Source organism: Sorex araneus, chromosome 1 (genome assembly GCF_027595985.1).
Source record: "Sorex araneus isolate mSorAra2 chromosome 1, mSorAra2.pri, whole genome shotgun sequence".
NCBI lineage: Eukaryota > Metazoa > Chordata > Mammalia > Eulipotyphla > Soricidae > Sorex > Sorex araneus.
Window position 1 is genome coordinate 798048 of NC_073302.1, and position 24855 is coordinate 822902.

The 24855-nt window shown below is 68.7% G+C and overlaps 1 protein-coding gene across 4 annotated transcripts in view; it reads left to right on the top strand.

Annotated features, from left to right (window-relative positions):
* The window catches only part of KCNT1 (potassium sodium-activated channel subfamily T member 1), a 29069-nt gene extending 4692 nt beyond the window's left edge, over nt 1-24377 (top strand). Inside the window, exons 1-32 of one of the 4 annotated variants that reach the window (XM_055124084.1) lie at nt 2892-3061; nt 5277-5318; nt 8889-8968; nt 9064-9163; nt 10486-10542; nt 11258-11306; nt 11384-11443; nt 11521-11595; nt 11668-11751; nt 12081-12175; nt 12447-12627; nt 13975-14139; nt 14231-14367; nt 14804-14867; nt 14949-15057; nt 15271-15379; nt 15528-15677; nt 16228-16451; nt 16541-16766; nt 17204-17309; nt 18436-18608; nt 18947-19018; nt 19144-19278; nt 19354-19465; nt 20018-20119; nt 20766-20849; nt 20956-21075; nt 21157-21177; nt 21309-21561; nt 22029-22091; nt 23622-23706; nt 23781-24377. In XM_055124084.1, coding sequence (XP_054980059.1) covers nt 2907-3061; nt 5277-5318; nt 8889-8968; nt 9064-9163; nt 10486-10542; nt 11258-11306; nt 11384-11443; nt 11521-11595; nt 11668-11751; nt 12081-12175; nt 12447-12627; nt 13975-14139; nt 14231-14367; nt 14804-14867; nt 14949-15057; nt 15271-15379; nt 15528-15677; nt 16228-16451; nt 16541-16766; nt 17204-17309; nt 18436-18608; nt 18947-19018; nt 19144-19278; nt 19354-19465; nt 20018-20119; nt 20766-20849; nt 20956-21075; nt 21157-21177; nt 21309-21561; nt 22029-22091; nt 23622-23706; nt 23781-23901 — 3609 coding nt within the window. In that variant the 5' untranslated portion in view covers nt 2892-2906 and the 3' untranslated portion in view covers nt 23902-24377. Of the gene's footprint in view, nt 1-2891; nt 3062-5276; nt 5319-8888; nt 8969-9063; nt 9164-10485; nt 10543-11257; nt 11307-11383; nt 11444-11520; nt 11596-11667; nt 11752-12080; nt 12176-12446; nt 12628-13974; nt 14140-14230; nt 14368-14803; nt 14868-14948; nt 15058-15270; nt 15380-15527; nt 15678-16227; nt 16452-16540; nt 16767-17203; nt 17310-18435; nt 18609-18946; nt 19019-19143; nt 19279-19353; nt 19466-20017; nt 20120-20765; nt 20850-20955; nt 21076-21156; nt 21178-21308; nt 21562-22028; nt 22092-23621; nt 23707-23780 lie in introns of those variants that run through there. The other 3 variants (XM_055124086.1, XM_055124083.1, XM_055124087.1) reach the window with 3 other exon arrangements.
* The last annotated feature ends 478 nt before the right edge of the window (nt 24378-24855 follow it).

Genomic DNA, 24855 nt, shown 5'->3' on the forward strand with positions numbered 1-24855 from the left:
CAGGACAGCAGGGAGGGCGTTAGCCTTGAACGTGGCCGACCGGGGTTTGATCCCCGGCATCCCATAGGGCCCCCTAGCCCCTGCCAGGAGTGATCTCTGAGTGCAGAGCCAGGAGTAGCCCCAAACCCAAAAATCAGACAGACTGTGCCCAGGCGCTCCGGCCAGGGCAGAGGGCTGTTTGTGAGCTGCTGGCCTCAGGAGTAGGGGAGGGCGCAGGAAACGCCGGAGGAGGGCGGGGCTGCTGGAGGAGGGTGGGACACGCTGGAGGAGGGTGGGGACACACTGGGGAGGGTGGAATACGCTGGAGGAGGGCGGGGACACGCTGGAGGAGGGTGGGAACAAGCTGGAGGGCGGGGCCAGAGAGTGAGACACTCTGGAGGAGGGTGGGACACGCTGGAAGAGGGTGGGACACTGGAGGAGGGTGGGACACACTGGAGGGCTGGGCTAGAGAGTGAGACACTCTGGAGGAGGGTGGGACACGCTGGCAGAGGCGGGGCGGCTGGAGGAGGGCGGGGCCGGACTGGAGGAGGAGGGGCCAGGCTGGAGGAGGGCGGGGCGGCGGGAGGGGGCGGGTTCCGGCTGGGGGAGGGCGGGGCCAGTGGAGTGGGCGGGGCCATGCAGGCGGAGGCGGAGTCCGGCTGGGGGAGGGCGGGACGCGCTGACCAGTGTCGCTTGTGGCTGCCTCCCCCAGCCACTCACTTTTTGACGCTCTGCTGTGGGCGCCTCTGCATACAGACTCTCAGGCCAGGTGGGAGCCGAGTCCCGCTCGCTCTCTTGGGCTGACTGGATGTGGTGACGGAGGCGCCCCGGCCTCCTGAGGCAGAGGAACCACCACCTGTGGCCTCCCCGCCGTGTGGCGCCGCCTACTCAGGCTCCACTGAGGTACTTTCTTCTGTTCGACTTTTTATTGGGGCCACCCGCAGTGGCCTCAGAGGACACCGGGGCTGAGGTACTGAGGTACGCCGTGCTTGGAGCCCGAATCTCGCCGGCGAGTAGTTCCTTACCCTGCCGAGCAGCTGCCGGGCTTGGCCCGTGCTGTTCCGCCGCCGAGGCAGCGGGGACGGGTTTCCCGGCGCTCGGTCGTGCGGCGTGTCACACCGTTTGGTCTGCTGGACGGATGGCGCACTCCAGGAACGGCCACTGCCCGACCCGCGCAGGCCCACGGGCGAGTCTGAGGGAGCCGGTGGCTCGGTGGTCCCAGCGTCAGGGCTGTGCGGTCTGGCAGAGTGGCCGCCGGAAGGCGCCTCCCGCCTTGGGTGGAGCTCAAGGAACGGTGTTAGTTCCTGAGGAGACGGTGGGGTGGACCGCGGGCGGCTGCTCCCGGCCTGCGCCAGAGCCCAGTCTCCCCGCGGCTGTCCGGGGTCAGGAGCAGCGCCCGCTTCTCCCTGGCGACCTGGTCTTTCTCTCTGACTCCAGCTGCTGCAAGCTGGTCCGTTTCGTTCACCTCCTGAAGACGCAGCCCTCCCTCCTCTCCCTCCCCCTCCCTCTCCCACCCTCTCCCTCTCCCTCTCCCTCCCCCTTCCTCTCTCTCTCCCTCCCTCTCTCTCTCCCTCCCACCTCTCCCTCTCCCATCTCCCCCTCCCTCCCTCTCCCTCTCTCTCCCTCCCTCTCCCTCTCTCTCCCTCCCACCTCTCCCTCTCCCTCCCCATCTCCCCCTCCCTCCCTCTCTCTCCCCCTCCCTCCCTCTCCCTCTCTCTCCCTCCCACCTCTCCCTCCCCCTCCCTCTCCCTCCCTCTTCCTCTCTCTCTCCCTCCCTCTCTCTCCCTCCCACCTCTCCCTCTCCCCATCTCCCCCTCCCTCCCTCTCCCTCTCTCTCCCTCCCTCTCCCTCTCTCTCCCTCCCACCTCTCCCTCTCCCTCCCCATCTCCCCCTCCCTCCCTCTCCCTCTCTCTCCCTCCCACCTCTCCCTCCCCCTCCCTCTCTCTCTCCCTCCCCCTTCCTCTCTCTCTCCCTCCCTCTCTCCCCCTCCCTCCCTCTCCCTCTCTCTCCCTCCCACCTCCCTCTCTCCCTCCCTCTCCCTCTCTCCTCCCTCTCTCTCCCTCCCTCCCTCTCCCTCTCTCTCCCTCCCACCTCTCCCTCTCCCTCCCTCTCTCCTTCCCCCCTCCCTCTCTCCCTCCCTCTCCTCCCTCTCCCCCTCCCTCCTCTCCCCCTCCCTGTCTCTTCCTCCCTCTCTCCCCCTCTCCCTCCCTCTCTCTTCCTACCCTCTCCCTCCCTCTCTCTCCTTCCCTCTCTCTCTCCCTCTTGCTCTCTCCCTCTCTCCCTCTCTCTATCTCTCTTCCTCTCCCTCCTTCTCCCTCTCTCACTCCCTCCCTCTCTCTCCTTGTCTCCCTCTGTCCCCCTCCCTCCCTCCCTCCCTCCCTCTCTCCCTCCCTATCTCTCCCTCCCTCTCTCCCTCCCTCCCCCTCTTTCTCACCTCAGTCTCCCCACCCCCTCCCTCCTCCCTTTGCACATGTTAATGACGGGAGGCAGATTCAGCATACCGGCCACTGTCTGGCGGGATGCGGTGTCCCCGCGCTGACCCCAGGACCTCGCGCCCTCGCGGTACCCGCCCTGGTCCCCAGACAGAGGAGCACCCTCAGCAGAGCCCCTGTCCCGGGTTCTGGCGCTGGCGAGACTGCCAGGCTCCCAGCAGCTGCTCTAGGCAGGTGGACGGACCCACACACACACACACGTGTGCACACACATGCGTCTGCGCAGGAAACGCACACATACATGCACACCGCGGGGCGAGACTCCGCGCGCGGACGCACAGGCCCGCCCGGCGCTCACCTGGGCCGCCCGGCGGGGCGCGGGGAGGGCCCGGGGGCAGCCCGCGGGCGGCGCCGCCCCCTCGGCCGTTCCACTGCGCGCGCGGGGTCCCCGCGCCGAGATGGTAGCGCCCGCCGCCCCCGCCGCGCTCCCGCAGGATGGCGCGGGCCAAGCTGCAGCGCTCGCCGTCCGAGGGCAAGGCGGGCCCGGGGGGCGCCCCGGCCGGCGCCGCGGCCCCCGACGAGCCGCACGGGCTCAGCCCGCTGCTGCCGGCCCGCGGCGGGGGCTCCGTGGGCAGCGACGTGGGCCAGAGGTAGGGGCGGGGGGCTGGCACCGCCGCTGCGCCCGCACGCGCTCGGCTCCCGCGCCTGCTCGCCGCCTGCGCCCCGCGAGGGCCGCCGGGGAGGGGAGGGGGCCGCCGGGGAGGGTCGGCCCGGGGAGGGGTCTGGCCCGGGGAGGGGGCCGCCCGGGGAGGGGAGGGGGCCAGGCCGGGGAGGGGGCCGGCCCGGGGAGGGGGCCAGACCATGGAGGGGGCTGCCGGGGAGCGGGCTGCCAGGGAGGGGCCGGCCCGGGGAGGGGGCCGCCCCCGGGAAGGGCCCAGACCGGGAGGGGACAGTCCCACGGAGCGGACAGGCGGGGGAGCCGGACGGCCCTGGGAGGGGGCCCCGGGGGTCTGGTCCCGTGGGGCCGAGGGAGGCGTCTGCGGTCGGTCGGTCGGGCACCCCTGGCGCCCCCGCACCGTTTCGTGGGGAGGGCGCTGAGGCTGTGCGGGGGCCGGGGTGAGAGCTGCCCTGCGTGGGCAGTGCCCTGCGTGGGCAGGCGCTGTGGCACAGACCCGGTGCTGCATGGGCAGGTGGAGGTGAGGCACCCGGCCGTCCTGGAGGGGCCCCGGGAGTGGACGTCGGGCACTGGGCACCTGAAGGTCTGGGAGGGGCGCGACCACGCTAGTCTTGGCAGCCCCCACACCTGCAGATGGCAGGGCAGGGGGCCTCGCCACCCTCCCCCTCCCGGCCACTCCCCGCCTCACACCCATTTCCTGCTCATCCTGGCCCCGCTGGCCCGGCCGGGCCGTGGTAAGTGCCTCTTACAGCCCTCGTGGCCCCAGCAGCTAATGGGCAGCCCTGGGCAGGGCCCCGACGCATGGGCAGCCTCTTCCTGGACTCCGGGGGCAGTGGTGCAGAGCTGTGTCCTGCCCCCACACCCCAGCAGGCCGTCTCCCCGCACATGGGATGCTGCTTCGGGGGGCCAGTCCCGGCCCCTCCCACGGACACTGCCCAGACCCCCCAGGGCCCCGCCCGGCTCCTCTCCCAGCGGACTCCGGAAAGCTCTGCCAGAGGAAGGGAGAGAGCACTCACGGCCAGGATTGGGCGCCGCCAACTCAGGGCTTTTGCCCATCAGGATCTTCCTCCTGGGGCAGTGCTGGGCAGCCTTGCCAACTGGAGGGGGCACGCAGGTGCCAGGGGAGGTGCTTCCGGCCAGCGAGAGTGGGGTGTGAGGGGAAGGAGGACACCCTGGAGGAGGTGGTCCAGGCGCAGGGGGAGTGGGGTGTCTGTCGAGCGTGTCTCTCTGGCGCTGAGACACCCACACCCTTCAGGAGAGCAGCAGGCAGGGGCCTCGCGGGGCTGCCCCCGTGGAGCACAGCCCCGGGCCCTGGGCGGCCCGGTGCTGCAGCCAAGTGGCGACAGTGTCCCTTCACGGCCTTCCAGACAGACTGCAGCACGCAGGACTCTGGCCGAAGCCCCCCACAGCGTTCCCTGCCCACTCCCATGGAGGGCAACCCAAGGGGCGCCTCGTGGGGGTGTGTGGGGGCGGGTCAGGAGCACTGTGGGGTGGGGCCCCTCCATGGAGCGCAGCAGGACAGAGGCCGGCTGCCCGAGCCCCGTGTGCTCAGCCCCAGGGCCCCGCATGGCGGGCGCAGGGGGCATCTGCGAGCCGGGGTCCTGAGGGCCAGAGCCGTCTTACACACACCGGGCTCCCACCTCCTGCCTCGGCCCTCCTGCACGGGGCCCCCTTGGGCCTTCGCTCCCGGCTGGACCCCAGGCTCCCCTGCCCAGGGCCCCACGGGATGGAGCTGCTGCCACTGGGAACTGCCCTGTGGCCCTTAGGTTCTGTCTGCCCGCTCCTGTGTCGCACCCACCGAATCGACCCTCGGGCTGTTTAGTGCCACATCACCCCAGGAGCCAGCCCGAGCAGGGGGGCCCGAGGGTCACACAGCCGAGGAGGGGCCGGATTTCTGGTCAGGCTGTCTCCCACTCCCTGAGGCCCTGGAGGGCAGTCTCCTCCTCCTGCTGCTTGGCTGGGGTGCTTGTCGCTGGGGTGCATGCTTCTCCCTGGGCCCTTGGCTCCTTCTCAGGCTGTGTGGGGCCCCGTGGGTCAGGGGATACGGGCACCGGCCTCTCCAGGCCGCAAGGCCGCCCGTGCGTCTGCTCACACCTGGCCTGGAGCCTGGGCCCTCCTCCATCCGTCTGTTCGTCTGTCTGCCCGCCTGTCCATCCGTCCTCCTGTTGACCATCACTCCGTGTCCCCAGGCCTCAGGTGGAAGATTCCAGCTTGGACTCCTCCCAGCCTCAGTAAGTGGGGTGTCCGCGGGGGGCCGAGCAGGACTCACGTCCCCCAGACCTCACAACCACGGGGAGGCAGCCTGGGACTCTGCGGGGGTCCCTGCTTGGAGCAGCCGAGAGGCACCCCACTCACACACACCCTGCTCTGCCCGGGGGACGAGGCCCAGGGGGCCCACTGCTCCCCTGGCCAGTCAACGGTGGCCTCTATGCCCACCTGTCCCTGGCCTGCCCGAGCTGTCCTGTTTATGCCCCAGTGTCCCGGCCTGTCCTGCTTTGTTCCCCAGCCTGTCCTGGTGTCCTGTTTGCCTCCCTGGCCTGTCCCCGGCCCATCCTGGTTTGTCCTGCCCAGCCTGTCCCGGCCTGTTTTGGTCTGGGCCCCAGTGGCCTGACTTCTGCAGGAGGAGCTGGCCGTGGGCCTCCACCTGCCCACTGGACAGCGCCCCTGCTGGCGTGCGGGGGCTCTGCAGGTCCAGCCAGAGCAGGGACACAGCAGGCGAGCCTGTCCCAGCCGCTCTTGAGCCCTCTCACCGGGGATGGGCCATAGGGGCACGGAGCCCTGGGCTCGGGGCAGTCTCCGTGTCTGGCCAGGTTCTGGCCATAGCCCTCGGACAGGGTGGGTCACTGTGGCTCCATCCTGGCCCCCAGCTGAGCATCCAAGTGGCCAGGACGGGCCGGGCTTGGCCTGTGCAGTTTTGGCCTCCTCTGGGGCCCCCACGAGGCCACCAGTGCATGCTGGAGAACCGGTCTGCTTGGGCCCCTAAGGTGCCTGGCAGTAGGCCTCACAGGACGCCTGAACTCCACCACACCATCTGCTAGTGGGACAGAGGCAGAGGTGAGTGCAGGGATGCAGGGATGCGGGGTGAGTGCAGGAACACGGAGGTGACAACAGGGGTGATTCAGGGACTCTGGGATGATTACAGGGGTGCAGGGGTGAGCAGATGGCCAGGTACAGGGGTGAGTGCAAAGGTGGTGGGGTGAGCACAGGGGCAGGTGTAGGGGTGTTGTGTAGGGGTGATGCAAGGGTGATGGTGAGTGCAGGGATGCAGGAATTAGTGCAGGGATGCAGTGGTGAGTGTGGGGATGCAAAGGTGAAGGCAGGATCAGGGGCAGGGGTGTTGTGTGGGAATCTATTCAGGGAAGCAGGATGGTGCAGGAGTACAGGGGTGACAGCAGGGTTGAGTGTCAGGATTCAGGGATGAGTGCATGGGTATAAGGGGTGATCACAGGGCTAGGTGCAGGGGTGTTGTGTGGGGGTGAATGCATGGATGCAGGGTGAGTGTAGGAATGCAAGGATGATAGTGAGTACAGGATGCAGGGGTGAGTGCAGGGATGCGGGGTGAGTGCAGGGATGCAAGGTGAGTGCAGGGGTGAGTGCAGGAATGCACAGGTGAGCACAGGAGCAGGTGCAGGGAGAACACACAGGGACACGCCTGTGTCACCCCCAGTCTCTCCTCCCTCCTTTCCCTGCACCCCCCTCGACTCCCTCCCGTGAGCTTCAGGCCAAGAGCCTTCCTGTGGGCCGGTTCCTCCGTGTCCGGGACCAGGAGCCCCCAGCCAGAGCACAGGGCACCCCCAGGGCCAGGCACCACTGTCTGTCTCTGGGACGTCTTTCTTGGGGACCTGCAGTGGGTGTGGCGCTGCACGTGCCCACCTCTCACCATGCTCAGGTCCTGGACCCAGAGCTGCAGCTCTGCCGCCGGGCACACCCGAGGGTGGGCTCTGCTCCCGCCCAGAGTTGCCCAGGACAGTGAAACTCCAGGAGGGAAGCACATAGCCGGAATGTGCTGGCGGCCAGCGGGAGTGCGGTGGTGCCCGCAGGTTGTGGAAGTGTGAGCCCATGCCTTCCCTGTGCCGGTGCCACCCAGGCTCGGCCCCCTGAGGGTGACTTGGGGCTGAGAGGATGGGGCGTGTGAACAGAGCAGGACTGGACTCCAGGCCCGACCGTGGGGCCTGGTGCTGGCACGATTCTGGGTTCTCATCTCGGAACAGGAAGCGGGGTGGAGGCAGGGGTCTGCCGCTCTGTGCCTGGTCTTGGGTGGGGTGGGCCCAGGGGGGTCGCAGGGGCCATATGGGTGCAGCTGGAGGTGTGTTGTAGCAGGTGGCTAAGCAGGAACTCGACTCAGTGTCGGGGAGCAGGTGGGAGGGCCTTGGGCCAAGGCAGTGGCAGCCGGGGAGGGGCCTTGGGAGCAGGCGGGAGCTGGGGTTGGAAAGTCTCCTGGGGCACATGGAGCCAGTGAGGGGGTGGCAGGGCGAGGGCAGAGGGGAGGGGGACAGGAGCAGGTGCTGTGAGGACCTGGCCCCTCCAGAGTGCCCTGATCCACCAGCCTGCCCAGGGGCCTTCTGCCCCAGAGACCCCGGAACAAACCTGCACAGGACTGGGCTCAGGAAGGATCTGTGCAGGGGGGTCTGGGGTACAGCGGTGATGGGGGCGTGCAGGGATGTTGGGACGCAGGGGTGACGGGGCATGGGGTGACAGGGCGCAGGGGTGTCAGGGCACAGGGGTGTCGGGGTGCAGGGGTGACGGGGTGACAGGGCGCAGGGGTGTCAGGGCACAGGGGTGTCGGGGTGCAGGGGTGACGGGGTGTCAGGGCACAGGGGTGTCGGGGTGCAGGGGTGACGGGGTGTCAGGGCACAGGGGTGTCAGAGCACAGGGGTGTCGGGGTGCAGGGGTGATAGGGTGTTGGGGTGCAGGGGTGACGGGGCATGGGGGTGACCGGGCGCAGGGGTGTCGGGGTGCAGGGGTGTCAGGGCTCAGGAGTGACAGGGTGTGTGGGTGACAGGGCACAGAGGTGATGGTGTAGGGGTGTCGGGATGCAGGGTTGACGGGGTGTCGGGGTGCCGGAGTGACAGGGTGCAGAGGTGACAGGGTGTAGGGGTGTCAGGGCGCAGGGGTGTCAGGGCGCAGGGGTGTCAGGGCACAGGGGTGTCGGGGTGCAGGAGTGACAGGGCGCAGGGGTGTCAGGGCGCAGGGGTGTCAGGGCACAGGGGTGTCAGGGTGCAGGGGTGACGGGTGACGTGGTGCAGTGGGTGCAGTGGTTTATGAGGCCTAGGGGTTGCTGGCACGGTGGTCTAGTGGGGCGCACTGGGTGTAGTGGGGTGTTCTGAGGCAGTGGGGAGTGTGGGATGTACCTGTGCCCGTCTCGTCATGGGGCCTTGAGACCCATAGCGAGATGCCACGCCTGTGGGGGCCGCGGTGGGCAGAAACCCTCCCAGGCAAAGGGCCCACAGGAGGTATCCAGACCCAGGTCTGCCCCGCTGTGTGCACCTTGGGACGCACTGGGTGTCTTCTGCTGAGCTCCGTGCCTGTTCTAGGACCCTGCGGGATGGGTGCCTGGACTGATGGGCAGCTTGGGGGGGAACCGCTGACCTGGAGGGCTCCAGGGCACAGCCCTCACAGCCACCCGGTGACCCACCATTGGCTTCTAGAAGGTTCTGGAGAGGAGAGATGGTGTGTGCTCAGGGTGCCGGTGCTGAGCAGGCAACGGGGACGCCAGGGCCAGCTCAGGCGGGGTCCCTCGCAGTGCCCGCTGCCCTGCTGCCCCTGGGCTCGCTGGCCCCATGTCCCACCCTGCCCCGTAGGGTCCAAGTAGAGTTTTACGTCAACGAGAACACATTCAAGGAGCGGCTGAAGCTGTTCTTCATCAAGAACCAGAGATCCAGTGAGTGGGGCTGGGGGCGGGGGGCAGGCAGGGGCGGGGACGAGTGAGGGAACCCGCCTGGGGGTGCCAGCAGGAGCCTGCTGCCCTTCCCGCAGGCCTGAGAATCCGGCTCTTCAACTTCTCGCTGAAGCTGCTCACGTGTCTGCTCTACATCGTCCGCGTCCTGCTGGAGGACCCGGCCCAGGGCATCGGATGGTGGGTGTGCGTGGGCGCCCGCGGGCTGGGCCCTGGGTGTGCGTGTAGGTGCCCGGGCAAGATGGCCAGGAAGATCTCCGGGGGAGGATGCCCTGCCCTTTGCCCCGCCCTCCCCCACTGCCCTGCTTCTCCTCTTGTGTGCGAAGGGGCTTCCAAGGGGCGCTCCAGGCCGGGCGGGCAGGCCCCTCTGGTGACACTTGGCCGAGTGGTCCGGCCATCAGTGCAGCTCCACTCGGTGTGGCATGGGGTCAGCAAGTGCCCTGGCCCAGGGCGTACCTGGCAGTGCCAAGAACCATGCAGGGCCTGCGACAGGACCTGGTCCCTGCGTGGCACGAGCTCCTGACCTTTTCACGAGGTGAGGGGGATTGGAGCTGGTGCTCTGCAAGGGCTCCAGCCCCCTCTTCCGTTCTTTCTGGGGATCCCTTAGCTGCTCTTCTGGTTCTGAGTTCCGGGCACCCATCACTGCGGGTCCTCTTACTTCCAGCATGCATTGTCTCCCCTCATGTCCAGTGTCTGCAGGGGACGGCCACAGCCCCTAAGCGCCCACTCCTGCTCCTTCTGTGCTGTCCTCACCTGTGCCCTGGTGCCACCTGAGGGCCGTGTGCCAGTGGGAGGCCTGCCTGTTCCCCCCCCCCCCCCCAGTCAGCTTGGCCCTGGGGCCCAGCCCGGCCACTGGACTCCTCGCAGGCCTGTTCACAGCCCTTTGGCATCCCCCCCTGCTCCCGACTCACCTGAGTGCACACCTCCAGGATGGGTGCGGCTGATGCACCATGTGGTTGGTGATTCTCAGCCCCCTTCCTGGGCTCTCCCACTCGGGAGTCTAGTGGGGTTACGGGGTGTGTGTCCTCGTCACAGACCCCGGCACAGAGAGGGTGTTCAGAGGGAGGTCTGGAGGAATGGAGGCCGGGTGGACAGGGCCTGGGCAGAGGGCCGGCGGGCTGGGAAATGGGGAGGATGGGGACGGGCGGTGGCTGGAGGTGGATGGTGGCGGGGAGGGCAGGAACTGTCTGGAGGAAGTGGGGTGGGAGAGCCCAGGGCTATGTGAGCATGGAGCTGAGGGGGGCGGTTGGGGGCGCACCCCTGGAGTCAGCCCGGAGTATGCCCTGCCTGGCTCCCACACGTCACCCGGCCCAGCTGTCCCCGGTCTACCTTGGCCATGCCCCGGCCCGCCCCAGCCCTCCCGTGTGAATGCAACCAGCCCTGTCCTGGGGCCTGCAGGGGTGAAACTGCCTTATCACTTCAGTGTTCAGACTGGCCACGGGTTCGAAGGTGCTCTGGGAAGACTCCTTGGGACCTAAGCCTGGCCAGCTCTCTTTCCACAGCTGGGGCTGCCCGAAGCAGAATTACACCTTCAACGAGTCATCGTCTGACATCAACTGGTGAGCCTGCCCCTTCCCAGAGCCCCCGCCCACACCACGCTAAGCCCACCCCTTCCCAGAGCCCCCGCCCACACCACGCTAAGCCCACCCCTTCCCAGAGCCCCCGCCCACACCACGCTAAGCCCACCCCTTCCCCAGAGGCCCGCCCATACCACGCTAAGCCCACCCCTTCCCCAGCGGCCCCGCCCATACCACGCTAAGCCCACCCCTTCCCCAGAGGCCCTGCCCAGCTGTCTGATGGCCCCGCCCCTCCCCAGAGCCCTGCCCCTTCCCCAGAGGCCCCGCCCTCCAGCCTGAAGGCCCTGCCCCCCCTTCCCTTCCTCCTGGCTGGCCTTGGGGCTGTGTTCTACAGTGTACTGGTCAGGCCAGGCCAGCCCGCAGGGTGCAGCAGCCCAGGTCCTCAGGGGTAAGTGAGGTCAGCAGCTGGACCCAGCCCCCACGCTGTGGACACTCCCCTGGGGCTCAGAGTTCGGGGCATGGGGAAGCAGGGGTCCCTGTGAGTCTGCTGCTTCTGCAACTCACGTTCCAAGGCAGGACAGAGGGCGCCACTGAGGCAGCGGGCAGTGACCCTGACTGACAGGCCTGTTCGAGCTTGGACACACCTGCAGGTCCCCCACCCCTGGGTGCCTCAGTCCCCAGCACCCGCAGGCCCTCCCAGGACAGGGCAGATGTCCCGGGGGGCGCCCTGCTGCTGCCTGACTCCCTCTGTGCTCAGGGCACCCATCCTGTGGGTGGAGAGGAAGGTGGCCCTGTGGGCTGTCCAGGTGAGTGGGGCCTGGTCTGGGTGGTGGCCTGTGCCCAGCCACCCTGGCACCACCCGGAGATGCCCCTCACCCTCCAGGTCATCGTGGCCGTGATCAGCTTCCTGGAGACCATGCTCCTCATTTACCTCAGTTACAAGGTGAGGGGCGGGGCGGGGGTGGGGGTGGGGGCGCGGGCCGCCCCAGCCCACCTGTGCTGAAGCCTCTTTGCCCCCAGGGCAACATCTGGGAGCAGATATTCCGCGTGTCCTTCGTCCTGGAGATGATCACCACGCTGCCCTTCATCTGCACAGTGGGTGGCCGCCAGCCTCGCGGGGGGCGGGGGCAGCCCCAGCCCGGCCACCTCACCCGCGTCTCCCCGCAGATATTCTGGCCGCCGCTGCGGAACCTGTTCATCCCCGTGTTCCTCAACTGCTGGCTGGCCAAGCATGCCCTGGAGAACATGATTGTAAGGGGCGGGCGGGGCGGGCGGGGTGGGTGGGGGCCAGGCCCACGAGGAGGGTCCACACTGGCTAGTGTCACGTGGCTAATGGGAGCACAGAGCCCCCGCGTGCAGGCCAGGCAGGGGTCCCCAGCGGCCCCCGACACAAACCCAGGCCCCCAAGCCAGCCCCGAGTGACCCAGGGCCACCAAACCCGGCGCCCGCTGGGCCAGGGCTGTTCTGCTGATGCCTGACGGGCATCTGGCCGAGTGGCAGCCCGCAGGGCCCCAGACACCAAGGGCCCAGGCCCCTGCTGGCAGCAGCGGCTCACGCCCGGCTCACGCGCCCGTCCCTAGAACGACTTCCACCGCGCCATCCTGCGCACGCAGTCGGCCATGTTCAACCAGGTGCTCATCCTCTTCTGCACCCTGCTGTGCCTGGTCTTCACGGGGTGAGTGTGGGGGGGAGCAGGGCCCCAGCTTCACCCCCTCAGCCTCAGAGCAGGGTGGGCTGCTGGGGCAGGAGTTCCTGGGTGGCCCAGCTCTCCCCAGACCCATGTCCATCTGTCGGTCTGCCCACCCTAGGCCCTGGGGGCAGCACCTCCCAGTCTGGGTCTGGGCAGGGCCGGGGAGGGGGAGCCATGCCAGCCCCCAGGCCCCGCTGCCCGGCAGCGCCTCCAGCAGGGGGTCCCGCGGGTGACTGGGGGTGACTGGGCCTCCCAGGACTTGCGGGATCCAGCACCTGGAGCGAGCCGGCGAGAACCTGTCACTGCTCACCTCCTTCTACTTCTGCATCGTCACCTTCTCCACTGTGGGCTACGGCGACGTCACCCCCAAGATCTGGCCCTCCCAGCTGCTGGTGGTCGTCATGATCTGTGTGGCCCTGGTGGCGCTCCCGCTGCAGGTGGGCTGGGGCGGACGGGCCTCCTGGCTGGGGCAGGAGGGGAGGAGTGGCCAGACACCCCCGGTTCTCCCTGGCCGCGTCACAGCACCCTGGGCGGAGGGGCCCACGTCAGGGACACACAGGGGGCAGCCCCCTGCCAGCCTGGCTCCCCTTCCTCCCTGCCCCTTTCCTGCAATGGGGCCCCACGACCCCCCAGCACCCCCTTGGCTGAGCAGTTCAGGTCACGCGGCACTTTATACCCTTATGTCTCACACTGTTTGTGACCTTTCTGACATGTGCAAAGTTTTATGTCTGATGATGTGTTGCATTATATTTGAAGCCACATTTTGACGACAGAATTATAAGTTTCCAACATAGTTATTCCAAGTTAGAACCGACATGTGCACATGTGCGTGTGTGAGGTGAAACCTGCTACCCTCGCCCGTCATTCTGTTCTTCCAAGCTCACGTGCACCTTCGGGGCCCAGGGACCGGCCAGACAAAGGGGTGTCGTGCCCCCTGGTTGAATGTGCCCCCACCCCATGAGGACATGACCGTTCACAAGGGAACCTTCCTCCTGTGGCCACCTGGCGGCTGCCCCTGTCCCACCACGGAGGGGCTGGCTGACAGAGGAGGGAACGAGCCTGAAGGCTGAGGGACGGTCCCGCAGCCCACTTCTCCCAGGCCCTCCAGGCCTCCGGTTCAGTTCCCCCGGAGGTGGGAGCTTACCTCAAGGCGGGGGCTGGGGCCACGCCAGAAGGCGCAGAGAAACCAGCCTCCCTCGGAGACCTGGGCCTGAACTTGGGGTGCGGCAAACTCTGTTTCCTCCTGGTGCTCAGGGTCTGCGCCAGCCCTTCACGACCATCCCAGGATTAGGGCGCCCTGCCCCGCCTGAGCTTCCACCTCACTACATCTGCAAAGACACCTCCTACCGGGCGACACTTGGAGGTCTGGGTGTTGGCTCTTAGGGTCACTGGTTCCCCTGGACATGCATCCCCAGCGGTGGTAGCTGGCACACGGGGTCTTGGGGGCTGTGCTCAGGAGCTCCTGGGGACAGCTGAGGCAAGGCCGCGTTCCCCTGGGGTGCCGTCGGTGCAGAGCCCCGCCAGGGAGCAGCAGGGGCCTCCAGGGTCAGCAGGCAGGGAGCAGAGGCTGGACCCCCTCTCACACGCAGAGGTGGGTCCACCCAGTGGTGACATTACCCCATCCCCGCTGGCCACTATCACATCCCTGCAGGGTGAGCGGGTCTGGGGGTCGGGGACCCAGGGATCTCAGGAATGGGGGGACCCAGAGCCCTGCGGTGCTGCCAGTGCCTGTCCCCGCCCTGTCTTGGGCCCTTGCAGCCCCCCACCCGCTCTGGCCCCTGCAGTTTGAGGAGCTTGTGTACCTGTGGATGGAGCGGCAGAAGTCAGGGGGAAACTACAGCCGCCACCGGGCGCAGACGGAGAAGCACGTGGTGCTGTGCGTGAGCTCACTCAAGATAGACCTGCTCATGGACTTCCTCAACGAGTTCTACGCGCACCCGCGGCTCCAGGTGTGCGGAGTGGGGCGCGGGGGCTGCTGGGGGCGGGTCCAGGGGCCGTGAGCAAGAGGCAGCGCCCATGCGGCTCCCCTCGCGCCCCCAGGACTACTATGTGGTCATCCTGTGCCCCACGGAGATGGACGTGCAGGTCCGCAGGGTGCTGCAGATCCCGCTGTGGTCCCAGCGCGTCATCTACCTCCAGGGCTCGGCGCTCAAGGACCAGGACCTCATGCGCGCCAAGTGAGTGGGTGCTGGCCTGAGCTGGGCCTGGGCGGCCGCTCCAGGTCCCAGGTCCGCACTGGCCAGAGGCTCTGAGGAGCCAGCTGAGGATGCTAGGCAAGGCCAGCTGGTGGCCGGGCTGGGGTGAAGACGCTGCAAGGAACTTTCTGGTTTCTGGCTTGTGCCTGTGCCTGGCCGAGAGCGCCTCCTACTCACACTTGGAGGTGAAGTGGGTCTGCGGCCCCCACCTGACCCCTCAGAACACTGGGCTCCAGGCCACAGGGAGGAAGTCCAGCCCCCCACTCCACCTGGGCGGGGCCTCTGCGACCCTACTGGGGCTTTGGGGTTGCAGAAGAGGGGCTGAAGCCTGGGGACCCCCAGCCCCAGCTGCACCCCAGCCCTGTGCGAGGTCCAGGGGGTACAGGACCTCGCACATCCATACGGGGTCCCCCTGCAGGATGGACAACGGGGAGGCCTGCTTCATCCTCAGCAGCCGCAACGAGGTGGACCGCACAGCCGCGGTGAGCGAGGCCGCAGCGAGGCGCTGCTCCCCCTACTGCCTGGCCCCCGCCCCCCGCCTGACGCTGACCTCCCTCCCCCAGGACCACCAGACCATCCTGCGTGCCTGGGCCGTGAAGGACTTTGCCCCCAACTGCCCCCTGTACGTCCAGATCCTCAAGCCTGAGAACAAGTTTCATGTCAAGTTCGCAGGTAGGTGGGGGTGGGGGTCTGCGTGCGGGGGCAGGAACCCCATCCGGCCGGCCCGGCGATGCCAGCCCTGCCGGCCCCGGGCGCCAGCGATGGGCAACCCCCGGCTCTGCGGGCGCATCCGACGCGGGGCCCTGGGACAGGCGGCCCGGCCCGGCCCGGGGGGCAGCGGTGCGGGCAGGGCGCGGCCCCAGGCTTCAGCGCCCGGCCCCGCAGACCACGTGGTGTGTGAGGAGGAGTGCAAGTACGCCATGCTGGCCCTCAACTGCATCTGCCCGGCCACGTCCACGCTCATCACGCTGCTCGTGCACACGTCCCGCGGCCAGTGAGTCCTGCGGGGCGCCCCGGCCGGGGCGGGTGCAGGGGGGCTGCGAGCCGGCCTTGCGCCCCGGGTCCTCGTGACCAGCTGGCCCCACGGACACCGGGTCTCCTGAGGCTCGGCCCGCCCGTGACCACCCGCCGCCTGTCCGCAGGGAAGGGCAGGAGTCCCCAGAGCAGTGGCAGCGCATGTATGGCCGCTGCTCGGGCAACGAGGTCTACCACGTGCGCATGGGCGACAGCAAGTTCTTCCGCGAGTACCAGGGCAAGAGCTTCACCTACGCCGCCTTCCACGCCCACAAGAAGTGCGCAGGCGCGGGGGCGGGGCATGGGCTAGGGGCGGGGCGTGTGGGTTAGGGGCGGGGCATGAGAGCTGGGGGTGTGGCATGTGGGTTTGGGGTGGGGCATAAGAGTTGGAGGCGGGGCATGTAGGTTAGGGGCGGGGCATGAGAGTTAGGGGCGGGGTGTGAGGGCCTGGGCAGGGCATCGTGCAGGACAGGCAGTGCGGGGCAGGGCATAAAGGTGTGGGGATGTGGGGCACGCAGGCCAGGAAGTTCTGGTGTCTGGGATGTGGGGGCGGGGATGCCGGGTTGGTAGTGGGGGTGCTGGGGACCTGCTGGGGAGGGGCCTTGGGGATACTGAACTAGAGCCTGGGCTGGAACACAGGTGACTGGGCAGCCAGCATGGCAGGGACATGTCCCCTCCGGGTCCTGGGTCTGTGTCCAAGGCCATGAGACCCTCAGTGTGGCCTCTGCTTCCGGAGTCCCAGGGGCACTGACCTCAGACACCTCAGGGTCCGAGGGGCCCCACCCGGGGACCAGGTGGCAGAGCTCTGGAGAGTGCCTGTGCCCGCAGGTACGGCGTGTGCCTCCTGGGGCTGAGGCGGGAGGAGAACAAGAGCATCCTGCTGAACCCGGGCCCGCGGCACACGCTGGCCGCCTCGGACACCTGCTTCTACATCAACATCACCAAGGAGGAGAACTCGGCTTTCATCTTCAAGCAGGAGGAGAAGCGGCGTGCGGCGGGGCCCTGGGATGGCTCCGCCCGGCTGCCGGTGCACAGTGTCATCGCGTCCATGGGTGAGTGAGCCGCCTCCTGGGCCGTCCACCCTGCAGGGGGAGGGCCTGCCCAGGGAGGGGCTGCCAGCCCGGCTCTCTGCTCTGCCCAGGGACTGTGGCCATGGACCTGCAGAGCGCCGAGTGCCAGCCGGCGTCGAGCGGTGGAGGCCCGAAGCTGGCGCTGCCCACAGAGAATGGCGCGGGCAGCCGGAGGCCCAGCATCGCACCTGTCCTGGAGCTCGCGGACAGCTCAGCCCTGCTGCCCTGTGACCTGCTGAGCGACCAGTCAGACGACGAGACGGTGCCATCTGAGGACGAGGCCCTCTCTGCGGTGGAGTGAGTGGGCAGTGCCGGACGCGGGGAGGGGCCCTCTACGCCTGGTCCCCGCCCAGCCTCCCCCGACCCACAACCTGCTGCACTTGGGCCTGCCTTAAAGCCACCTGCAGGGGGCCCCAGCAGTGTCCACCCGGGGCCCGGGCCTTGTCCATGTGGGGGCATCTGCACGCGTGCCCCCTTCTGTCCGCCTGTGCTGTTCATTGTTGGCGTTGGGGTGTCCATGCATGTGTCCTCGCTCGTGGTGTGGGATTTCGGCCTGGACGCCAACCCACAGCACCGCACCCCAGGGTGTCTGGGGCTGGCCACGGGGACCCCGAGCTTTGGGGGAGCCATGGGCCCCCCCGCCCCCCGCCCCCATGTGGGCAGGGAAGGACTGTCCTGCTGCCCCCATGCCTGAGGTAGGCCAGGGGCGCCTGCTGAGGGTCTGTCTCCTCCAGGTACGTCAAGGGCTACCCCCCCAACTCCCCCTACATCGGCAGCTCCCCCACCCTGTGCCACCTGCTGCCCGTGAGAGCGCCCTTCTGCTGCCTGCGGCTGGACAAGGTGAGTGCGGGGCCCTGGGCAGCCCATCCTTGTTTGAAGGCACCTTCCCTTGCCTGTTCCTTCTTCCTTCCTTTCTCTTCTTTTTCTCCTTTCCGTTTTTCAATTTTTTAAATCAGAAGAGGGTTTTTCCCCCTTTTCCATTTTTCAGATGTTACTGTGGGGCTACATGTGCTGGGCAGCTCTGGGGTGGCCAGGCCACTCTCCCGGGCATTGCACACGCAGGCACACGCCGGTGGTGGTGTGTGCTGGTGCCTGGTGGCACTCAGCCTCCCTCCTGGCCAGCTTTCGCATGCAGCTGGCCCTCACCCTCTCTCCTGCCTCCTGCCGTCTCCTGACCTGGAGTATTCTCAGCACAGCCCCAAGCATTGGCCGCCTGTTCTCCCCTGAGTTCTCCGGGATGCCCTGAGACGACCTGTGTCCTCAGAGGCACAGCCTGTGTGTCCCTCCTGCATCTGACAGTGGCCACGGGACTGGGCTCGGTCTTTCCGTGGTCACCATTCTTTGCAGTGAGGAGCCGCTTTGTAAGCTGACAAGTGTCATGGTTTGCCCCTGCACTGGTGGCTCCCCCACGCCCCGCTCAGCTCTGTCCTCACGGCTCCGCCTGGCCTGCTCTGCTCGCCAGGCAGCTCCTGGGCCCTGTCGGGCTGCCCCCGCCTGCAGATGCCAGGGAGCTGGCCCATCCCGCCAGCACTCACCCGCACCAGCCCCGCGTTACCCACAACAGACCTGGTGTCTGCCTGCAGGAAAGATGGGCCCCTACCTGGAGCACTGCACACACACACCTGCGTGTCCACACACCTGCAGTACACACCTGTGTGTCAGCCTGTGCCAAGCCTGAGTGTACAGACACCTGCAGCACACACCTGTGTGTCAGCCTGTGCGCACACCCACGTGTCCACACACCTGCAGTACACACCTGCGCGCGGCCTTGCTGAACGTACACACACCTGTGTGTGCGCACCTGTGCATGCACTGGCCTGCGTGTGCACACGTCACAGTCTGCACACGGTGTCCTCACAGCCCCTTACGCATCTCTGCTGGTGGAGCAGGTGGGGAAGCAGGGTGGGGTGCAGATGTAGCCCCCAGCCCCTCCTCCTGCCCCTATCTGGCCGGGCCCCTCCTGCAGGGCTGCAAACACAACAGCTCTGAGGACGCCAAGGCCTACGGCTTCAAGAACAAACTGATCATCGTGTCTGCCGAGACCGCGGGCAACGGGCTGTACAACTTCATCGTGCCACTGCGGGCCTACTACCGCTCCCGCCGGGAGCTCAACCCCATCGTGCTGCTGCTGGACAACAAGTGGGTTCCCCTGCCGGGCCGGCCTGTGGGAGGGGCCCCTCAAAGGGGCCTTCCAAGCCCTCGGGGAGCTTGTTCCACACCCGTAGCACCCGAGCCCGAGCCCCTCCTCATCCTGGGTCTCAACAGCGCCCTTTGGTCCTTCATGGCTTCTCAGCCCCTCCCGGTTCCCATAACTGTGAGCCACGGGGAGTGGGCCATTCGCCTCCACAGCCTGGCCGCGGGTCCAGGGTTCAGCCTTGGCCTTCTGCCTGGGGCCTCAGTTTCCCTGGGTGCCATCGAGAACAGGTGGGGGGCAGCGAAGGCCCAACAGGCGGCCCCCCAGGACCTGCTCTTCCCAGGCCTGACCACCACTTCCTGGAGGCCATCTGCTGCTTCCCCATGGTCTACTACATGGAGGGCTCCGTGGACAAGTAAGGAGCCCCCACCCGCAGGGAGGGCCGGTCCAAAGAGAGCCCCTGGCGCCCCACCCAGGGCCCCGCCCCGCCCCGCCCCAACAGCCCGGACAGTCCCGCCCAGCCCCGCCCCGCCTCCGCAGCCTGGACAGTCTCCTGCAGTGCGGCATCATCTACGCTGACAACCTGGTGGTGGTGGACAAGGAGAGCACCATGAGCGCCGAGGAGGACTACATGGCCGACGCCAAGACCATCGTCAACGTTCAGACCATGTTCCGGTGAGGCCGGCGGGCAGTGGGCGGCGGAGGCGGGACCCCCGCGCCCACCCCCGCCGACGCCCCGCTGCCCCGCAGGCTGTTCCCCAGCCTCAGCATCACCACGGAGCTCACGCACCCGTCCAACATGCGTTTCATGCAGTTCCGCGCCAAGGACAGCTACTCCCTGGCACTTTCCAAACTGGAAAAGGTGAGGGTCCCCCTGTGCCGCTGGCCTGGGGGCTAGGGGCCTCTCCAGGAGCAGACACGTCCTCCTGGGCCCGGGGTGGGCACTGGACAGGCCACAGGAGGCCACGAGGGACAGGACCTGTCTGAGGTCACCATGGGGGGCTGCCAGGGACAGGACTCCAGGCCTCCGGGAAGCAGTGACAGCCTGCGGCCCGCTGTGGTCAGAGGCGGTGACCGAGGGTGGCTGACCCCTGACCTGCATGCCCAGCTCACAGTGGCCAGCTGGCAGGTCATGGGGTCGGCTTGACCCTGGGTGGGACTGGACACACCGCAGGACCTGGGGAGACTGGAGCCCCAGCCAGGCCGCCAGGCCCGCCCTGAGCGCGGGAATCCCTCACTGAACAGCCGGCCCCTGGGGCGTCCGCTGGACAGCGCTGGGCTGTGGGGCCAGGCTTGTGGGCTGCGTGTCTGAAGCATCACCGGCGCGCGCTCTGAGCTTGGCCCAGGGCCCCGGCACCAAGTGCGGGGCACAGCCGGCCCTGCGGGGAGCGCGGCCTGAACCCGTGTTCTGCAGCGGGAGCGCGAGAACGGCTCCAACCTGGCCTTCATGTTCCGCCTGCCCTTCGCGGCCGGACGCGTCTTCAGCATCAGCATGTTGGACACGCTGCTGTACCAGGTAGCCCCCTGCTCTGCGGGCGGCTCCGGGCGGCCGCTCCCGCACGCGCCCCGCACGTGCGCACCGCCGCGCACGCAGCCCACGCGCACCCCGCACGTGCGACCCCCCACCACGCCCGCACCCCCGCGCGCGCCCCGCACGTGCGCACCCACCGCGCACGCAGCCCGCGCGCGCGTGCGACCCCCCACCACGCCCGCACCCCCGCGCGCGCCCCGCACGTGCGCACCCTCGCTCACGCAGCCCGCGCGCGCCCCACGCTCACGCGCGTCCCGCACGTGCGAACCCCCCGCGCCCGCACCCCCGCGCCCGCCCCACGCCCACGAACACCCCGCACGTGCGCGCCCCCCACGCACGCACCCCGCGTGCGCCCCACGCCCATGCACACCCCGCACGTGCGCACCCCCGCGCACGCACCCCGCGTGCGCCCACGCGCACCCCGCACGTGCGACCCCCCACCGCGCACGCACCCCCCGCGCGCGCCCCACGCCCACGCGCACCCCGCACGTGCGACCCCCCACCGCGCACGCACCCCCCGCGCGCGCCCCACGCCCACGCGCGCCCTGCACGTGCGACCCCCCACCGCGCACGCACCCCCGCGCCCGGAGGTGGCCGCCCGCGGCGCGGCTGAGCTGGCCTCCGTCCGCAGTCCTTCGTGAAGGACTACATGATCCCCATCACCAGGCTGCTCCTGGGCCTGGACACCACGCCCGGCTCTGGCTACCTCTGCGCTGTGAGTCGGGGCGCGGCGCGGCGCGGGGCGGGCGCTGGGCTCCGGGGTGCGGGGACGCGGGTAGGGGGTCCGGGGGCGCCGCCCGCTCAGGCTCCGCGCGCCGCAGATGAAGATCACCGAGGCCGACCTGTGGATCCGCACCTACGGGCGCCTCTTCCAGAAGCTCTGCTCGTCCAGCGCCGAGGTGCCCATCGGCATCTACCGCACCGAGTGCCACGTCTTCGAGGTGCCTCCCCGGCCGGCGCGGGGCGGGGGCGGGGGCGGGCGGGGGCGCGCACCCACCGGCCGCTTCCTGCTCCCTTTGCAGCCCCCCGACCTCAGAGCCCAGGTGAGCGCCCCCAGGCCGCCTCTGCGGGAAACCAGCCTCGCCCCCGCCCCAGCCCTGGCCGGGGAGGGGCCCCGGCGCGGCGCGGGGCGGTGGGGGCGCCCGGCCGCGCGCAGACCGGCCCGCGCCCCCAGGTCTCCGTGAACATGGAGGAGTGCGAGGACACGCGCGAGGAGAAGGGGCCCGCGGAGCCCGAGCCCCCGCGCCGCAGGAGCCTGCAGTGGGCGCGGCGGCTGAGCCGCAAGAGCGCCAAGCCCGCCGCCCAGGCCGCCGCGGCCGCGTGGAGCCAGCAGCGCCTCAGCCTGTGCCGGCGGTCGGAGCGGCAGGAGCTGTCCGAGCTGGTCAGGAACCGCATGAAGCACCTGGGGCTGCCCACCACGGGCTACGGTGAGGGGCGGGCGAGGGGGCGGGGCGGGCGGGCCGTGGGGGGTCAGCGCCAGCAGGGGCTCCGCCGCAGGCCCCCAGCCCTCGCCCTGGCCAGCGTGCAGGAGTCTAGGGAGGTGTCCAGGGCCGGCCTGCCCGTGGGAGGCCGCGTCGTCCCTGTCTGCAGCGCCCCTGATTTCCGCGTCTCGGGGACGCCCCCGCAGCCCCCTCCTCCTGTCCCTGGGGGCGGGGCTCAGCGCCCAGCCTGTCTCTGCCTCGCCTCCTGCGGCTCGCCGGGCAGTGCCTAGTGTGGTGCTGCCAGGGCACCGCCCAGTAGGAGCTGCTGCCCCCGGAGGGCTGCAGGCAGCAGGGTGACACCCCTGGCCAGCATGGCGGACCGTCCCCGCGCCACTGCCACCCTTGGCTGCCGCCCGCCTCGCTGATCTCTCTCTCTCTCTGTCTGTCTGTCCCTTTTCCTGTGTGTTCTGTAGAGGATGTAGCAAATTTAACAGCCAGTGATGTCATGAATCGGGTAAACCTGGGATATTTGCAAGGTAATTTGGCTGCCGCACGCACGGGGCGTGCCCCCCTCGCTGGCGGGCAGGTGTCCAGGCAGGAGCAGACCAGGGGGCCTTTTGCAAGACAGACCCAGCCGTGGTGGGCGCCCCTGGTGGGCACTCACGTCTGTTTGCCTGGAGTCGCTCCACTGTCGCCCTGGGCACGGGCTGCCTGCCCGCCGCTCAGCGTGGGAAACATCCAGTGGATGTCCCCAGGAGGCCCCCCAGGTTGGGGGCTGCCCTGCCCCGCCTCGGTGACCCCCAGGCCAGGGGCACACCCCCATCCTCATTTGCATAGAGCTTGTGTGACCCCAGTTCTGCCAAGACGACGCCCAGTAGCCCCTGCCCGGCAGCCTGGCAGGTCAGAGCAACCAGGGCTCGGCCCAGCGCGTGCTGGCAGGGCCGGCACCGTAGGGCAGTGAGGGACGGGACCCCCTTTCCAGCCCCTCAGAGGACACGGGCACCTCCAGCTGGGCGTGCCCGTGCAGCCCATGCATCAGTCTGGGGAGCGGCTGCACCTCCCTGCACCCCACAGGGTCCGGCCCCCGCTGCACCCCCACATGGCAGTCCAGACGCCTGGACATAGGCAGCAGACAGGCGGGGTCGGGGGAGGCACCCCCTCAGCCAGACTGCGGTGGGTCTCCTGGGTGCCCCCCAGCTGCACCAAGACGACAGACCCCCGGGACATGATTCCGGGAGCAGCCTGGCGCTTCTGCACGGCCCAAAGTGGGGTGCAGGGTGGGGTGTGACCAGGCAAGAGGCGGGGTGGCCACAGGGCAGAGGGACACTGTCATTTCCTTGCTGGCTGCCTGTGCATCCTGGGGGCGTGAGGCCAGCCTCATAGCTGACCCGCCTCGGGCCCTCTGCCCAGCATGTCCGGTGACCAGGCCCGTCCCTGTCACCAACGCTCCAACAGTGCCCCCTCTGGGCATGGTGGCAGACGGCCCAGGTCTGAACCGCTCCCCAGCCCCTGCACCCCAACCCCCGCACACCCCAGTGCCCCCACCCCAGCTCTCGCACCCCACTGTAGCCACATACCGCAGCCTGCACCCCCACCCCTGGAAGCACTGCAGGACCCTCCCGGGGGCAGAGGCCCTCCTGACTGACACTGGGCCCCGCCCTCCTGGCCCCTGAGGCTTTTCCTTTCTCTGGACCTCGCTGGGCAGAAGGTGCTTGGGCCTCTGGGGCGCTCTCTCGGTCAGGAGGTGCTGAGCTTGCAGCAGGCGGTAAACTGAGGCAGGCCATCCATCTCGCCGTGGGGAACTCGGGTCTTTGTGCTTGGCCCGCAAGGCCACAGGCACTGCAGTTGTCTCCAGGAGGCTCTGCCAGCGGGGAGCCACAGGCCCCTCACAAGGGGGCACTGAGCCCCGAGTGCCGGGAGGTGTGGGGAGCAAAGGAGAGAGCAGAGGCCAGGGCCGCGGGGCACGTGGCAGGTGGGCTCCATGCCCCTGTCCGCGGCTGCTGCTGCCTCGGGAGTCCCTGCGGTGGGGCCGACTGAGTGGTGCCCCCTGGGCGTCTCCCCTGCAGATGAGATGAACGACCAGCAGAACACGCTCTCCTACGTCCTCATCAACCCCCCGCCTGACACCAGGCTGGAGCCCAACGACATCGTGTAAGCCCCTCGTCCCAGCGCCTGCTCAGGGCTTCCAGGGGGAGGTGGCACTCAGGGTCTTGGTGCTTCCGCAGGTACCTCATCCGCTGCGACCCCCTGGCCCACGTGGCCAGCAGCTCCCAGAGCCCGAAAAGCAGCTGCCACCACAAGCTGGAGTCCTCTCACCCCGAGACGCACGACGAGACTCAGCTCTGAGCCGGCTGAGCACCCAGCCCCGACAGGGACTCTGCAGGCTGTGGTGCCATTTGTAACCAGTTTTTACCAATCTCGACCCCCCTCGTCGGCACAACGTACCGCAACTCGTGACCAGGCCTGCTGCAGACTGAGGGCTCTGCCTGGCCGGGCCCCTGGGATGGCACGTCCCCGAGGTTCTGGCCGAGCCCAAAAGCTTGAGGTCACCCTTCTCTGCCTGGGGGCCCCTGTCGGTCCTGGGGACTCGGGAGGGGCACCAGAACTGGCGGGGAGCAGCAAAGGGAGGCCTGGAGGCCCTGGCACAGGGACCCATAGACTGACTCTGGGCAGGGGCACTAGTCCCACATGGGGGCCCCATGAGTCCACCCCAAAGCACAAGGTCATGTCCGGAGCCAGCGGGGGTCTGGACGGCTCCCTGGCTCCTGAGGACGATTCTGCACAGCAGGTGCTGGAACCTTCTATTAAACAGATACACTCGGCAGCAGGCTGGCTATGGGGGTCCCCTGAAGGGCTACCCTCCACCTCTGTGCACACATGCTCAGCCCCAAGAGCAGCGGGGAGAGGCGGGCTGCAGGACTGTGGGGGACACCCCTGCGGAGGAGGGTGGAGGAGCGGTGGCTAACCCCTCTGGGCCCCATCGGTGGGTGCTGAAGGAGCAGTGGGCAGCCAGAGAGGGCTGCTGGGGTAGGGAAACCCGGGGTGCGGGGACCTGGCAGGAAGGGGTGCAGGGGTGACCCTGCTACCCAGGATGGGGCTCTGATCGGGGTCTGCGCCCCGTGAGAGTCCCACAGAAGTCTCCAGTGGCATCCTGGGCCCCCACCTGCTGGTCTGAGTTGATGCCCCGTGGAGGGGTCAGAGGACAGGGTGGAAGCCAGGCGGGCACCTGCAGCACCCCAGATCTCCCGGCTGCTCCCGCCTCTCCAGCCAGACACCGGCATGGGGTTCCTGGGCACGTTT